The sequence below is a fragment of the Sycon ciliatum genome, chromosome 8 (assembly GCF_964019385.1).
Source record: "Sycon ciliatum chromosome 8, ocSycCili1.1, whole genome shotgun sequence".
In the NCBI taxonomy this organism is placed as follows: Eukaryota; Metazoa; Porifera; class Calcarea; order Leucosolenida; family Sycettidae; genus Sycon; species Sycon ciliatum.
In genome coordinates, this window is record NC_088650.1 from 29,301,308 (window position 1) to 29,318,184 (window position 16,877).

General features: G+C 49.7%; 2 protein-coding genes across 5 annotated transcripts in view; one reads left to right on the forward strand and one right to left on the reverse strand.

Annotated features, from left to right (window-relative positions):
* Positions 1 to 282: 282 nt before the first annotated feature.
* Positions 283 to 16,877, reverse strand: part of LOC135822627 (uncharacterized) — a 55,325-nt gene continuing 38,730 nt past the window's right edge. For all 4 annotated transcript variants that reach the window (XM_065335436.1, XM_065335437.1, XM_065335438.1 and 1 more), the window contains 2 exons: positions 5,024 to 16,877; positions 283 to 1,534 (listed from right to left, as the gene is read on the reverse strand). The exon at positions 5,024 to 16,877 is cut by the window's right edge and continues 2,986 nt beyond it. In XM_065335436.1, the coding sequence (XP_065191508.1) occupies positions 5,039 to 16,877 (11,839 nt within the window). In that variant the 3' untranslated portion in view covers positions 283 to 1,534; positions 5,024 to 5,038. The remainder of the gene's footprint in view (positions 1,535 to 5,023) is intronic.
* LOC135823686 (uncharacterized) lies at positions 2,274 to 3,949 on the forward strand. The gene is made up of 3 exons (XM_065336533.1): positions 2,274 to 2,278; positions 2,954 to 3,054; positions 3,306 to 3,949. Exons 1-3 carry the CDS (start codon positions 2,274 to 2,276, stop codon positions 3,947 to 3,949), a joined length of 750 nt encoding a protein of 249 aa, XP_065192605.1.

Consider the following 16,877-nt stretch of genomic DNA (forward strand, 5'->3'; position numbering starts at 1 on the left):
CCGGCTGCAAAGTTTGAACCAAGTACTTCGACCGTGACCGGGTTTTCCATCTGAAATCAGCGTTTCGATACGCCTTGTCAAATATAGGCCGAATTCGACCTATGGACCATCATAGGGTTAATATCAGGACTCTTGGTGATACTATGCACCAGGCTACCAAATCTGGGCCACTCAGAACATTATGGGGACTTGTTTGTTTGTCAATGAACCCAGCACACTGAAGACTTCACACGTCGTAGAAGAACAGAGAGCAAGAAGTGATTTGACAAATAGAGAAAAAAGGAAAACATTTTATTTAGTACATTGTAGTTATTTTCGAATTTTAAAAAAGGAGTTGCGGGTTTTCAGACTAAAGCAAAAAAGAGGCTGGGCCAATATTGGAACTGCACGCAATGTCCGAGTGATCGAAGAGACATTTTATACAAGCTGCAGCCAATGAACACTAATAATAATGAAAATGTAGAAACAAATTATTAAAGGAAATTAAAATTGTGCAGCAAAACAGTACCTTGCCCACACAGCTTGGCTAAGCCAATCAATTCAGCTAGTCATAGCATAGAATACACATTGGATGAACCGGAGACGGCACAGTTGTTCTATCACAACTTATGCTTGCGTTGGCACCATAACGAACAAAGAAAACACTTTGATTTTGAATTTTTGATAGGTAAATCAGCAGGCCGAAGTTAAAATTCCTACATACGAAATTCCAAAGCAGGAAACTGTTTGGAGAGAGATTGATGCAGTACTACATACAGAGAATGGGCAAGAAAAAGAGAGCAAAACGATCGGCTGTGATTGCAAACAAACTGATGTGGCAACATGGATTATGCATGCACAGCAACATGGATTATGCATGCACACGACAGTGTAATGAAAATGCCTTTATGCATTTTAATCTACTTGAGCACAATTCACAGAAATTCAGGTGATGGCCAGAAATTGAGGAGAACATGTGAACATGCATCAAAATAATGTTGGCGTAAGCTTGTGCGTGGATGTGGGCATCTTGGCTCATGTGTGCAAACTTGCAATGTCGGCTGCGTGGGTGGAGCTCCAATTCAAATCACGAGTGTGTCGCAAGCAGTGAAGAATTACGAATCTTGAAGCTGTCGGCACAGCATTTTCTGAGCTACTATCACACAGTGAACCAACCCAGTCAAAAGTGCTACACCTTCTCGAGAACAGGCTTCTCTTTACAGCTGTGGATGCATCATCAAAAACATACTATGGCAGAGAATTGCAGCATCACTCCAATTCGACGCATTCTTTTAAAAAAAAGGGCTACTGAAATAACAGCAGGCATCTTGCAGGCGGCATTAAGGAAATTCGTTTGTAAAAGCTTTGTAAAAGCAATTCAATGAAGTACAAAATAGGTAAGAAATGGTAAATGAAAATTTTTTACAGAACCTTTCCGGGAACTTGGGTTCGGGCAGAGGCCGACTCCCACTCCAGGCAGGTTGCCCGTGTGCAGTACGTGTTTGTGAAACAATCCGGGCTGGGTAATCTCGATTTCTTGCTTGCCGACGACCAGCTAATGCACACAAGATAACAAGAAAAAATGCAGATCATGATAATTTTAGATCGTGCCATTACAGATATGATTAGAAGTGGGTGAAACTTGAATTGTCCCAAAGTGCAGCGTGACGTCACATCGAACTTGAGATCAGCGTGTATAATAATATATTCGCCGTCAAAACGAATTCAAGCAAGTGTTCTTTGCTGGCCACACAAGCTGTTTTGAATTTGCAGTGGATGTGTGCCTTGTACACTTGGACAGAAGGGCCGCGCAGATGTGTTCATCGTGGACACGAAAAGCGCCAAAATGGAGATTCCTATATCTAACTCCACAACTACTATATTTCCTCCAGTAAACGTACACATCTGCAATAGTAGCTTGTAGTACAATAGTACCTAATGTTGAGCGTGGATCGAAAATATTAAAGGTCATGTCTCTAAAAGCAGTACATGCAAGAATGATGCGATGGCCACTACTGGACTACATATACCTGGATCCACTTTACTTAGTTTTTCTGACCCATTTATAATCTTTGTGCCTTGCTACACTGCTTGGTACCTTAGCTGGAGTGTTGTTGAAGGCATCTATAGCCGCACAGTATCATTATTGTGAGCGGTACGGCACCTATGGCAGGCGATCAAACTTGCCAGAATCAATAAAGGAACAGTCTCCAATACTAGTACAGTCTCTTTTAGTAGTACAGGGCCGGCCACCTTTGAAATATGAAAATAACTGTACTTTTATAATGGGGACAATGCGGTAAATGAACAGCTTTCATCTCTTCGAAATCTTCTGCGAGAATCTTAGTTATATGTGTGAGCACGAAGATACGTCATTTATAAATTTTCAATGTTCCCTGTGTGAAGCAACACAATAAATGACTACAAAACATGACTTAGCATGTTTCGCAACAGTTCCCCTTAAAAGTGCGTCCGTTTGCAGGAGGTGAAAAGGGGAAGGTGTGTAGAATAAATTGACTGCAGTCACCCGACTGGACTCACTTTCCACAGTAAAGCTGAGCAACTGTCACTTCTCACAGTTTATCTTATTGAAACGAGCAAAAGGACGACTTGAAAGCACCTCGATCTCAAGCCCTTTGCCCTTCAAACAGTCTGCCCTACACTGAAAACACTCATGATTTGATCACCTGGCGGTCCCTATGGCAGTAACCTTTTTTAAAAGTTAAAATACTTGCTCATTTTATTTGACAGGCAGGCAGGCATAGTGGGATGGTCTAAGACCATGATTGAGAAACAGAGGGTACTAGGTTGAAGTCCTGCTTGGAAACGGAAGGATTATTTCCAGCCGTGCTGCGACCCACAGTTAACTGGGAACTCCTTGCCTGGCACGAGAAAAGCATGGATGCAGCGAATGCCATTTGCGGTCTTTGACCACTTTCTGGTAGGTGTGATCTACTCACTTCCCACTGCTTAGGATCTGCATCTGCGCCTTGATCATAGAGGGTGGTGGCGTTCCTACGGATGCCTTGATCCTAGAGGGTGGTGGCGTTCCTACGGATGCCTTGATCATAGAGGGTGATGGCGTACCTACGGAGGCCTTGATCCTAGAGGGTGGTGGTGTACCTATGGATGCCTTGATTCATAGAGGGTGGTGGCGTACCTACGGATGCCTTGATCATAGAGGGTGATGGCGTACCTACGGATGCCTTGATTCATAGAGGGTGGTGGCGTTCCTACGGATGCCTTGATCCTAGAGGGTGGTGGCGTTCCTACGGATGCCTTGATCCTAGAGGGTGGTGGTGTTCCTACGGATGCCTTGATCCTAGAGGGTGGCGGTGTTCCTACGGATGCCTTGATCCTAGAGGGTGGTGGTGTACCTACAGATGCCTTGATCCTAGAGGGTGGTGGTGTACCTACGGATGCCTTGATCCTAGAGGGTAGTGGTGTACCTACGGATGCCTTGATCCTAGAGGGTGGTGGCGTACCTACGGATGCCTTGATCCTAGAGGGTGGTGGCGTACCTACGGATGCCTTGACCATAGAGGGTGGTGGTGTACCTACGGATGCCTTGATCATAGAGGGTGGTGGTGTACCTACGGATGCCTTGATCCTAGAGGGTGGTGGTGTATTTACGGATGCCTTGATCCTAGAGGGTGGTGGTGTACCTACGGATGCCTTGATCCTAGAGGGTGGTGGTGTACCTACGGATGCCTTGATCCTAGAGGGTGGTGGTGTACCTACGGATGCCTTGATCCTAGAGGGTGGTGGTGTACCTACGGATGCCTTGATCCTAGAGGGTGGTGGTGTACCTACGGATGCCTTGATCCTAGAGGGTGGTGGTGTACCTACGGATGCCTTGATCCTAGAGGGTGGTGGTGGTGTACCTACGGATGCCTTGATCATAGAGGGTGGTGGTGTACCTACGGATGCCTTGATCCTAGAGGGTGGTGGGTACCTACGGATGCCTTGATCATAGAGGGTGGTGGTGTACCTACGGATGCCTTGATCCTAGAGGGTGGTGGTGTACCTACGGATGCCTTGATCCTAGAGAGTGGTTGCGTACCTACGGATGCCTTGATCATAGAGGGTGGTGGCGTACCTACGGATGCCTTGATCATAGAGGGTGGTGGCGTACCTACGGATGCCTTGATCATAGAGGGTGGTGGCGTACCTACGGATGCCTTGATCATAGAGGGTGGTGGCGTACCTACGGATGCCTTGATCATAGAGGGTGGTGGTGTACCTACGGATGCCTTGATCATAGAGGGTGGTGGCGTACCTACGGATGCCTTGATCCTAGAGGGTGGTGGCGTACCTACGGATGCCTTGACCATAGAGGGTGGTGGTGTACCTACGGATGCCTTGATCATAGAGGGTGGTGGTGTACCTACGGATGCCTTGATCCTTGAGGGTGGTGGTGTACCTACGGATGCCTTGATCATAGAGGGTGGTGGTGTACCTACGGATGCCTTGATCCTAGAGGGTGGTGGTGGTGTACCTACGGATGCCTTGATCATAGAGGGTGGTGGTGTACCTACGGATGCCTTGATCCTAGAGGGTGGTGGCGTACCTACGGATGCGGAAAACTCGGCCTCCAGCCAAGACTCACGCAAGCAGTGGAATTTTTCTTCTTCTTTTTATTGGGTTCAAATATTCAAACTGCACATGAAAGAAGTCCTCACTGGCCATTACCTGAAAATAATTATTAATGAAACGGATAAGTCGCGATTTGCTTCTAAACACTTCCTTGATATTACGGGTATAATGATTTCCTCAGTCAATTTTTTGCTAAAATGGACAATTACAAACTTCAGCGGGGTACAATACAAAATAAAATCCAGTTGACTGAGTCAGCCTTGCATTGGGTGCTATGCAGCCCCAGACCTGCGAACACGTGGCCGTGCACGGGTGCAGGGTACCCCGCAGCCCCAGACCTGCAGAAACTAGGCTGTGCATGGGTGGGGAGGGGGGGGGGGGGGGGGTAAAGCGTATTCTCCACGCAGGATTTAATTGTCAAGAACAGTATCACTAGTAGATCACTTACTTGGCTATAGGCAGTCTAGTATCTCTTCGCTGTACCCAAGCACGGTGGTGGGACAAATCCTTTCAACCTCCAGAAACTGTCGTGATCGGTGACATCTTTCTTGACCGCTTGTTCATGCCGGATGTTGGGCTGTCTTTTGCATCTTCTCAGATCTCCCTTGCAGTCATGGATGAAGTGACTGTGGTCAGGTCGCAATGTCTTACATAGCGTTGCACATGTGTGGCCGTCTGTCGAAACACTGCCGTAGACCTTGGTTTTATTCTTCTTGATGATTTCATCGTATACTACCTTGCTCATTTCCGCCGTAATTCGGGCATGACGACAGTCGTGCAGCTCATCACGATCATGCGGTGGCAGCTTACAACGCACTTTGCACAAGGGACAGGTTGTAGCGCATTGGGTACGTGAATCACTGGTATCTCTGGCCGCCGCAGCTGCTGCTGATAAACTCTCTGCACAGGAGTTACAGAGATGCCCTGCTGTTGAACCATGGCCTTTGGGCTTGATGCATTTATTGTTGAAGGAAACATGACGCTTTTTACATTTTGCGCGACAGAGTTGTCGACAGTCTTCAAAGTGATGGCCGCGGGATTCCTTCCCCACATTGGGCTTCTCACAGTCCAGACTATGGAGCACGTCTAGGTTGCAGAATGACTCTTGGCAGTCTTGCTCTCCCTCATGGCATATCTCGTTGCATAGGTTGAACTCCGGTGGATGAGCAGATGCGGCTAAGCTCAATGCAGGATCGGGGAATCGCAGCTCCTTCCAGAACTGCCGATGAGTCATGTAGTGCTTGCCAGCAGCGGTGTGGCATTGCATGCCTGCCCTGGTGAATTCTCGACGCTCACAGGAATCCGGGCAAGGTACATGGTGCAAGTGTCCTCGTCCTGCCAGTACACATATCTCTCCACAACTGGCCTGGCGTTGCGGCTGGAAAGGATTGCCGTCAGCTTTGAGCACAACCGAATAGACGCTCCCAGCGCTGAGTTTTGCGTGAGCGATGTCATGATGCTCATCTTCTGCGTGGACTCTCAGACTACAGTGCACTCTACATACCGGGCACTGCCTATCGCAGAGGTGCTCATGTGGGGGACTGCCGCATGAATGTGTATCCTCGTGACGGGCAGGTTGAGCACAGTGTGCTTGGCAAGATACCGCCTCTCCTGGTTGAGCTATTGCAAGTGGACAGCGGCCGCCTTGTGCACACAATGATCGACATGGATGATCCTGCTGACAGTCATGTAGGATATCTTCCTGTCGGTTGATGTGGCAATGCTCCTTCCGGCACGTTCGACTGCACTGGGCAAGCCCTTCACCGTACCAGAAGTCGCACATGGCAGCTTCACACGGCTTCTCTTTTCGGCATGAGTGCTTATGGTTCTCGGCCATTTCCAAGGTAATTGCACACTGGTCTACGCATGCGATGCAAAATTCACGACATGCGTGCTGGGCTGCAGAGCACTTGCAAGGTTCAGCATGACCGGATTCAGAAGCACATTTTTTCAGGCACAACCGGCTCTTGCCGTGGAATTTGCAGGTACCTTGGCAGTCGTGCTGACATCTCAGGAGGCAGCCTCGCTCTGTAGAGCGATAGCCAGGAACTGGGTCGTACAAGTACTTGGATGGATGATGAAATTCTAGCTCACAGTACACGGCTCCGTCTGAGTGCGTAGGATGTGGGCAGAAAACTCCACACTTCTGAAAACTGTTGTTCACCAGTGAACGCTGAGACGGGCTCTCGAATTTGAACAATGCCCAGAACAGCTGATGAGACACTGCATGGTAACCATTCTTATGGAGAGCTTGGTGCTCGTTGCGTAGTCTGCAGCTATTCGGTACTGCACACTTCTGCATGTGGTAATGTCCTCGCCCCACTTTGGCACATGCTTCAGCACATGACATAGAATCAGTGACTTTAACATCTTTACCAGAACTAGTGACGACAACCCACTGTTTCGTTAAGTCAAACTGGCTCGCTGACGGGCCAATGGCTGTGCCGTGTGTGGTGCTGTGTGGACCGCCATGGCCAGCAGCGTGCTCACAGGCCATGAAGCACATTGGACACATCACAGTACAGTAGTGCTGGCCGTCATGCACAGTGCTGCTAGGGACATGGACACTACCAAGAGCGGTGCGGGAAGTGATGGCTGGAAGTTCATCTTGGTGCGAGTTATGGTGGTGCACTCCTGTATGATGTATTCTTCCTGATGGGATAATTTTCTGGCAGTTGAGACGCTTCGGTTCTGAACAGTTGGCGGACAGAACTTGCTGACAGTGTCCCGGTGTCCCAGCACATGGCTCTAAACACGTATGATCCTCTCGGCACATGTGTACTACATTGCCCTCGCTCTGATGCGTTTCGCCATAGCCCTTGCAGTGGACTGGACAGTCGGCCGAACAGCTGTGACCAAGACCTAGGCAACACTTTCGATTGGCGTGCTCCTCGCGGCAGCAGAACGCGTCACACGCATGGCCGTCACATTCGAAATGATGCCCTTGGCACTCAGAACCGACAGTTGTACCAACGTAACCAACGCCACCGAAGGCTGATAAATCGGAGAAGAACGTGTGCCACTGGTCTCCACTGCAGAGAACGGGATGACCATCTTTGGCATGGTCCTGATGGTTGCAGTGAACATGACAGCGAGCGTAAGCTACCTGCTCCTCGGGAGTGGTGGGATCTTCGAAGTTGAGCTCTCTCCAGAAGTTCCTGTGCGTTGTGTGATGAACTCCGGCAGTGGTACAACGGCAGATTTCTCTATCCCCGGAACAGCCGCCAGCACCATGAGTGATGACGTGAGAGTGGCCAGGTCCAGCAATACTGCAGATGGTTTGGCACGTTGCTGCGTCTGTGTCGCACAATTCTTCGTTGCGGTCAAGGACGATCGTTTGCGGCTCACTCTCGATCACGTGCGAGTGGTTTGTTGTGTGTCGACCAGTATGACCATGCTCACGAGAACAGTACTGATGGCACAGCGGACATTGCGTATCGCAAGTGTGCTCTTCACCACAATCATGCTCTTCACCATGGTCCCACAGATGACGTTCAAGGGAAGTTGAGCACGGCCTTGATACCATCTGCCCACTAGTGTCGCTCCCAGGCTTAAGTGCAGTGCGTTGCAGGCAGATTCCGGGTCTGTTACAGGCTTCAGAGCAGCCGTGACGTTCACCACAGTCATGCTCAGACTGATGGGGATGTTCCAGATCACACCTTTCCGAGCAGTTCTTATGATCGCATTCTGATCTGCATTCTGTACCTCCGCAGTCGCATACATGTTCTTCGGTTGATGATTGCTCACATAATTGGACACAGTCTCGCCCACTGCATCCAGCACCGCAGCGATGAAAGGCGTCACAATGGCATGCTTCAGCAACGTGTCCGGCACCCAATGAGCAACCTGCTTTGCACTTCTCCTGATCCACCAATTGCCCGCAAGAGAGAAGACATGGATGTGACTTGGGGAAGTGATGTCCTGGCAACTCCAAATCTCTGCTTGTGCTCACAAAGCCAGGTGTACCCATAAATTCATCTCCTGAAACAAGATTGTGGAACAATCCCTGGTCGCACTGATATCCCTCACACTCTTCTCCCTCTCCAAGCAGGCCGGGTAGCCACTTGGACAGCACCGGGCATGCAACAAATTCATTCTCTTCCTTAGCTGTGAAGTTTGGTTGGTTGAATTTACTGTCCGTCCAGAACTCATCATGTCTTGATCGTTCAGCTGGTCGTACTGTGCACAGCAGATGTTCTGAGCCGTCAATCCTTGCATCAACAACATTACTTTGGAGAGGTGCTGTGACTTGTGCACTCTTTACCCCAACAGGAAGGCGATAATGACTGTGAGAAGGGCCTGCTTGGCGACACACTTCATCGCATCTGAGAGATGCTGAAGCACCAAGATGAGAGATCAGCGGTTGTCCATATTTGTCAAAGACCGTGCTCAGCACAGCAGGCAGAGCGTCATCTGTGATACGTCCATGCTTCGTATGATGATCACTTCCACCATGTTGATGTTGCAGCGAACAAAACGATTTACACCAAGTGCATTGTTCCAGGCAGGTGTGTTGAATACCACAGTCACAAGAACCACTGTGCTCTCGTTTTCCAGCAGCCAGAATCACACTACAACGCCTAAGTGTTGCAGCTGGTGTTGCATTACTACGATCACTATCAGCTTCAGCCTCCTTCTCATTATCTTGAAGTAGGCAAACTCCTGGCATATCACACATTCCTGCACATTGGTGACTTTCTCCGCAGTCACATTCTCCCGTGTGGATATGATTGAGACTGCATGGTTTGTGGCAGGTCTTGTACTTACATGTACCTGGACATTTCTCTTCTTTGCACCAGTGGAGGGAATGCTCCGTTAGCCATTCATCAGTACATGGTGTTTTACATTGGAGATTGATGCAGGGCTTTCCACAACGATGCAGCGGCTTGATGCACTCACACTGTTGTATGCCACGTCCTGGATGGCCAGCCTGATGCTTGCACAAACCTTCGCATTTCTCCCCATTGTCCATCTTGTCACAACGCTTGTTGCAGTTGTGCGTGCACGGGAAATGATGCAGTGCCTGTGTCAAATCACTCTTTTTGTAATCCAGATATCCTCCTTTATCAATGTAGGCAGCTGCATTGAGCGGTTGGTGGTAGAGCTCCTCATCACATTGCACAAGGCTGCTGCTCTCATGATCCTTGTACTGGCATGTAGCTAGGCAACGTGAGAACTCCGTTGCCTTGCTTGGTGCTGACACCAAAGAGTACGGATCTACGAATCCAGTCCTTCTCCAGAACTCACCGTGTGAGGTCAAGTCTTTGGACAGAAATGGCAAAGTTCTCCAATGACTGTAGAATGGTTTTTCTTTGCGGCTGAAAGTCTCGCAGCAGCACGGTACTTCGTGAGAATGAGATGGTCCGGCATAGTCGCACATGGTACTGCAGGTCACCTGATTGTGACGCATGACTGGGCTATTATCATTGCGGTTGGCTTTGATGGTTGTGGTGTTGATAACAAGGCCGTGGATGGTGTCACAGGGTGGTTTATGGCCTTCCTCCAAAGTGCAGTATCGTTCACAGAAAGGACAGCGTTTTGCACATGTGTGTACGTTGCCACACGTATGACTGCTCTGCCCGCCCAAGTGATCCCTCTTGCCGATCGGAAGCATGGCTTTGCACTTCAACCTGTATCCATTTCCATTGTGTTGGAGATGTCGACTACCGGCTGGGGCGTACTTCTCCTTTTCTGGCCATTCCAGGAAGCAGATTCCCTTGGTGACGCTGCACTCGTGCCCGCATTGGTGTTCTTTATAGCAGTGATGAGTAGGATCACCTTGTGCACGCTGGTGACTCTCATCACCCTTGCCTGGGCAATCAATGCTGCAACGATCAGAGCACTCATGGCCAATCTGACGACAGCAGAAGGCTTCACAACGAGGCCCAGCATCAGAAATATCACACTGAAACGTACACTGGTGTCGATGAGAGAATGAATGGACAATGTTCTGCTTTCTCTGTAAAGGGTTTGGTAGCGCCTCGACATAACGCCCAAGCTGCCATCGGTATGACTCATGCCACATTTCACCCTCGCAGTGGTTAGCGACATTACCTTCAGGGCAACGAGGACATTTAGCATTGCATGATTGGAATTCAATCCGAATATGCTCCGGGTAGGGATCTTGAAACTCGTTAGCCTGCCAGAATGTTGCGTGAGGTACAAGGCATGTCTGCTCGTCGACTTTGAGATGCTGCTTATCTCTGGGGTAGGGTACGCACTGTTTCATGTGCGTACAGTGTTCCAAAACATGCATGTGTCCAGGGCCTGCTTTCAGACAAGCTATGCTGCACGGTGTTCCCAATGGGACAGCGATCCTTGATAGGCTGGCGGAGAAGATCGGATACTCCTGATCAATCTCCAGGCGGCCATGGTTTGCCTCGTGGAGAGCGGCCGTGTGATTGGCCTCAAGATGGCACGGCACAGCACAATGCCGACACTGGTGGGTACACAGGTGAAGGCCATTGCACGAATGAGAACCCAAGTGACTGCGTACTCCGACTTCTAGACGAGCGCTGCACGCCAGTTTATGCCAACTGGATTTCTGACTTGCACTGACTGTTTTCGTATCCAGATGTACTTCTTCTTCCACCTGCTGCTGCGGTTTCTGCTGCTGCTGACAGCGGCCATCATCTTTACATGGTGAAGCACATGCATGGGTCTCTCCACAGTCGTGCTTATCACCACCGTGTTGATGGCTGCGAGTGCATTGATTCCGGCATTCCTGGATGTCGCATACAGCGTTGCACTGTGTGCCACGACAACAGCACACATGATCAACAACCTCTGATGACGCGCAACAGGAATTCGTGCAGTCGAATGTTTCATTACGCGAGATTGCTGTGACAGCGCACGTTCCAGCGCATGGGTGAAATTCCAAGCACGAACAGTCACCGCCGTGGGAAATGATTAGCTTGCAAGGATTGTTGCACTGCTCACTGCCAGCTAGGCACACACACCTGCCATGGCATGTGTGCTGGCAGAAAAAGTGATGGCCGGGTAGCGTGCCCGATTCCGCGTAGTCTTTCCCCGTGCTGATGTAACCTAGCAAGCCGTTGTGCGGCCCGGCTAGGTTGTCGTGCAGAACTGGATGTGTACAGTGGTTGCGACGCTCTTCACGTCCTACACGTGAACCGCTGTCTCCATCCGGAGCTGTGGACTCGAGTTTCGCACAGTCATGGCAGTAGGCAGAGCATTGAGAGAGGATCTCACCTTCAGCGGCAGAGCAAGGGTCTTCGAATTCACACAAAGACCAATAATCAGAATGGTTGCAATTTGCCGCTTGCTCGCCATCATACCCCGCTCTCAAGTGTATGTGCCCTTGTCCGGCAAAGACACAGAACTGTTGGCATGTCATTCGAGCATCTTGGTTGACAATGACTGCATCTCGTGTTTCATTCTGCAGAACAGCTGCTGGATCAATGACTGGACCGTGATCTTCAATGCAGTGGAGGCCACCATGGCCAAATTCTTTGCTGCAGTAATGCTTGCACATTGGACACTGCTCAGGACAAGTGTGCTGCTCTCCACAGCTATGCTCTTCTGTATGACTCCACTCATTTGACTCCAGAAAAGCCTCGCACTGCCTTGCAATCACCTGCTCTTTCTCCTGTCCCAGGTCCGTAGAACTTTCAGGAAGCTTAGTACGTAGAATACAGATGCCAGGCTTTGTGCAGACCTCAGGGCAACGGTGGCGTTTTCTGCAGTCATGTTTGGGCAGATGGGGATGTTCCAGATCACACGTTTCCAAGCAGTTCTTATGATCGCATTCTGATATGCATCCTCTATCTCCGCAGTCACATACATGATTCTCGGCGGAAGATTGCTCACATAATTTGACACAGTCTCGCCCACTGCATCTAGCACCGCAGCGGTGAAAGCTGTCACAGTCGCATGCTTCAGCAATGTGTCCGGCACCCAATGAGCAGCCTGTCTTGCATTTCTCCTGATCCACCAGTCGGTTGCAAGAGAGAGGGCATGGATGTGACTTGGGGAAGTGATGTCCTGGCAACTCCAAATCTCTGCTTGTGCTCACAAAGCCAGGTGTACCCATAAATTCATCTCCTGAAACAAGCTTGTGGAACAATCCTAGATCGCAAGGAACGATTTCATGCTTTTCATCTTCTCCAAGAGGGCAAGGTGGCCATTCGGACATGACAGGACATTCAATAAATGCAGCCGCTTCCTCAACTGTGAAACTAGGCTCGTTGAAACTGGTTTCCTTCCAGAATTTGTCATGTCGCAAACGTTCCTCGGGCCGTGTAGTACACAGCGTGTGCTTCGATCCAAAGCTGCTTACACCGTTCACACCGGCATCGGGAGTTAGAGACGATTCACTCTTGCTCTCAACAGGAAGGCGAGAATGACTGTGAGAAGGGCCTGCTTTGCGACACACTTCGTCGCATCTGAGTGATGCTGAAGCACCAAGACGGGAGATCATTGTCTGTCCGTATTTGTCAAAGACTGTGCACAGCACCGCAGGCAGAGCAGCACCTGTGATACGTCCATGCTTGGCATAATGATCACTTTCATCATGTTGATGTTGTAGCGAACAAAACGATTTGCACCAAGTGCATCGTTGCAGGCAGGTGTGTTGAGTGCCACAGTTGCAAGAACCATTGTGCTCTCTTTTTCCAGCAGCCAAGGTTACACTACAGCGTCGATATGTAGCAGTTGGGGTTGCAATACTACAATCACTATCAGCCTCAGCCTCCTGATCATCACCTTCAAGTAGGCAAACTCCTGGCATATCACACTTTCCTGCACATTGGTGACTATCTCCGCAGTCACAATCCTCTCCTGTGTGGATATGATGGAGGCTGCATGGTTGGTTGCAAGTCGTGTAGGTACATGTACCTGGACATTTCTCTTCCTTGCACCAGTGAATGGAATGCTCCATTGACCATTCTTCAGTGCAGCCCACGCTGCAATTGTCGTTGATGCATGGTTCTCCGCAACGATGCAGTGGCTCGGTGCACTCACATTGGTTGATTCCATGTGCTTGGTGACCAGCTTGATGCTTGCATTGTCCTTTGCACTGTTCTCCGTTGTCTCTCTTGTCACATCGATGTAGGCACTGGTGCTCACACTGAAAGTAATGCATGGGCTTGACAGGGTCCTTCTCGTATTCAATGTGACCCATCTTGTCCTTATACACCTGAATGTCCACTGGCGGATGGTATAGCTCTAAATAGCACTTGGACGCCTCAGCTTTGCCGTCTTCATCGACATCTAGCTGATGGTTGCACTGAGCACTGCATCTGGAGAAGTCTTCACCCATGTCTGCTCTTGAGACATACGGATCTTGAAATCCATTCTCTTCCCAGAAGACGCGATGTGATGTCAAGTCAGATGCAGTGCCTTGCGTAGCCTTTGCATGCGTGTGAAATAGCTGTGGTTGCAAGTCGGTAGAGCGTTCATGTGCCGTGCAGGTGCACGGTACATGGTGTGAGTGTGAGGGACCGGCAGCATTGCAAATTTCACTACAGGTTTGTTGGTGACCAGTGATTGTTAGTTTGGTGCCATCCTGCATTGTAATAACTGCCTTCTTGGTGTTGATTACAAATCCATGGTCTGTTTCGCAGGGCCCTGAGTGAGCATAGAGCAATCTGCAGTAGCGCTCACACAGAGGGCAGAACTTCTCACAGGTGTGCTCTCTACCGCAGCTGTGAGACTCTTGTCGCTTTCCATGATCAGACTGGCCCACAGGATATGCCACACTGCACTTCACGCGGTAGGCATTGCTGTTCTGACGTATACGCCGGCTTCCGATTGGAGCAGGGCTGTCAGTTGATGCAAGAAAGCAAACACCGGGATGAGAGCTGTCACAAAACTCTCTGCAGTCATGTTCTTTGCAGCAATGATGCTGTGGAACACCTGAAAAGTGTTTGGGGTCACCAGTTCCAGGGCAATCTGCCTCACACCGAGGGGAGCAGTTATGCTGGATCTGCTTCTGGCATCCACGATTGCAAAGATTTCCTGCGTTGCGAATTGTGCAGCGCTCGGCGCACTTGTGCTGGTCCTTCTCAAAGAAATGAAAGACGGTGGTCCGCTGGAGTGATAGCTGATCTATGACACCCATGACATAGCCTGGCCTTTGCATACGGTATGATGCATGCCACATCTCTCCAGCACAGTGAGGTCTGTCCTCTTCACCATGCCTTTTAGTGCATAGCACATGGCAGGACTGGAAGAAAGAGACTTCCTTGTCAGAGTAGGGATCTTTGTATGATATTGACTGCCAGAATGTGGCGTGAGACGCAATATGCAGACACTGCCCTTGCCACTGGTAATGCCGTATTTGACCGGGGTCCACTGTGCAATGTGCCTTGTTTTCACACTTTCCAAGCACGTGAAAATGACCAGCACCAGCAGTCTTGCAAGCGGTAGCACAGGTCGTCTGGTGCGTGCTCCGAACTTCCCGCTTGTCGCCGTAAAATATCTGCAACCTCCTTCCGCTTGTGAAGGGCCTGTGGTCTGCCTCGTGCATAAGTGTTGTGTGATTGACTTGAAGAAAACACGGCGCTGCACAATGAGGGCATGTGTTCATACACAGATGAATACCTTTGCAAGAGTGAGATCCTGTATGACTGCGAACTCCACGTTTTAGCGGAATGTTGCACGTGAGCTTCTGCCAGATATCTGCCTGCCCTGCATTTTCTGCCCTTGGAACACTTTGTCCATCAACCTCTTCTCCTGACTGCTGCTGCTGCTCACAACGACCATCATCTTGACATGGTGCAGCACAAGAATGATCCTGTTCACAGTCATGCAGATCGCCTTCATGCTGATGATGAAGATTGCATTGATTTCTGCACTCTTGGATGTTACATACCGCATGGCACTTTGTGTCGTCGCAGTAGCATATGTGATCAATTTTCTCAGAAGACTCGTGGCATTGCTTGGTGCAATTGATTGTCTCATCTCGCGAGGTCTTCTTGACACTGCACGTGTCGCCACATCGATGGAACTTTCCACATGAACACGTACCGTCGTGAGAGATCTCTTTCTGGCATCGCTCACTGCACTGCTCATTGCCATCAATGCATTCACATCTACCATGGCATGTGTGCTGCTTTCGGCAGAGAAAGTGATGGCCAGGCAGTGTTCCTGACTGCTGGTAGTCTCTCTCAATACTGGTGTAGCCATCGGAGTTGTTTGCCGGACCCGTTAATCTGCCATGTAGCACTGCTTCAGTGCAGTAGAGTCCAGCAGAATGGTTGTTATCCTGAATGCCACTGCTTGAATCCTCACAGTCTGCAGGTAAGCAGTCGTGGCAGTATGCTGAGCATCGACCGAAGATCTCTCGATCAGTATCACTGCTGCACGGGTCTTCAAAGTTGAAATGAGACCAAAAACGACAGTGATCAACTTCCCCAGCATTCTTACCCTGGACAGCACTGTCTCTGGTTGTCATTAAGTGAATGTGTCCTCGTCCTGCTGAGATGCAGAGCTTTTTGCAAGTGAAATCTGATCCATTACTGACTAGATCTCTGGTTTCTTTCTGCAGAACTGCTGCGGTATTGACGACTTTTCCGTGATCTTCAATGGAGTGCAGGCCGTCATGGTCTATCTCTTTGTCACAGTAACAGCTGCACATAGGGCACATGACTCCGCATCTGTGAACCTTTCCACAGTGGTGAGTGGCATCTGCAGTGTGATTAGTCAGGTTGGCTGGTATAAGGATTGAGCATTGAAGTCGATAGCCATCACGGCCAGGTTCGAGCTTCCATGCATCTCCATCCAAGGGCTCTCGGCTTATTTCACATATGCCATCTTTGTCGTCACACAGAGCTACGCATTTGTGCTCATTGCCACAGAGATGAGTGTGGTCAGTAATGATTGGTGACGCGCATGGAGGATGAAGATCTCCGATTTCATTGCTAGGACTGATCGGGTGGGAGCTGAGATGGCACGGTGTACTACAGAGATGTTCCTCAGTTGGTAGAGTACAGAGATGCTGATTAGGGTGATCGATAAATAGAACACACTTCTTGTGACACGTCCTTGATGATGCCAGATCACATTGCAATCGGCACATGTGTCTGTCGGGGGCTTCGTATGCCTCACATTTGTGCAAACGTGCTCCAGGTTCGCTCTCCCAGTCCTCATGCGCTGCTTTCTCGATACAGGTGCGCGTGCAAACAACTTTAGTTCCATTGGACCAAGCCAGCTTGTCGCATTGCTTGCCGCAGATGTGTGAATCCTTCAGGCAATCGCACAGCCCATCATGTTGCTGAAGGAGCAGACAACGGAAGTGGCACTGTGAACATCTGTTGCTTCCCAGTAGACCGCACACCTTC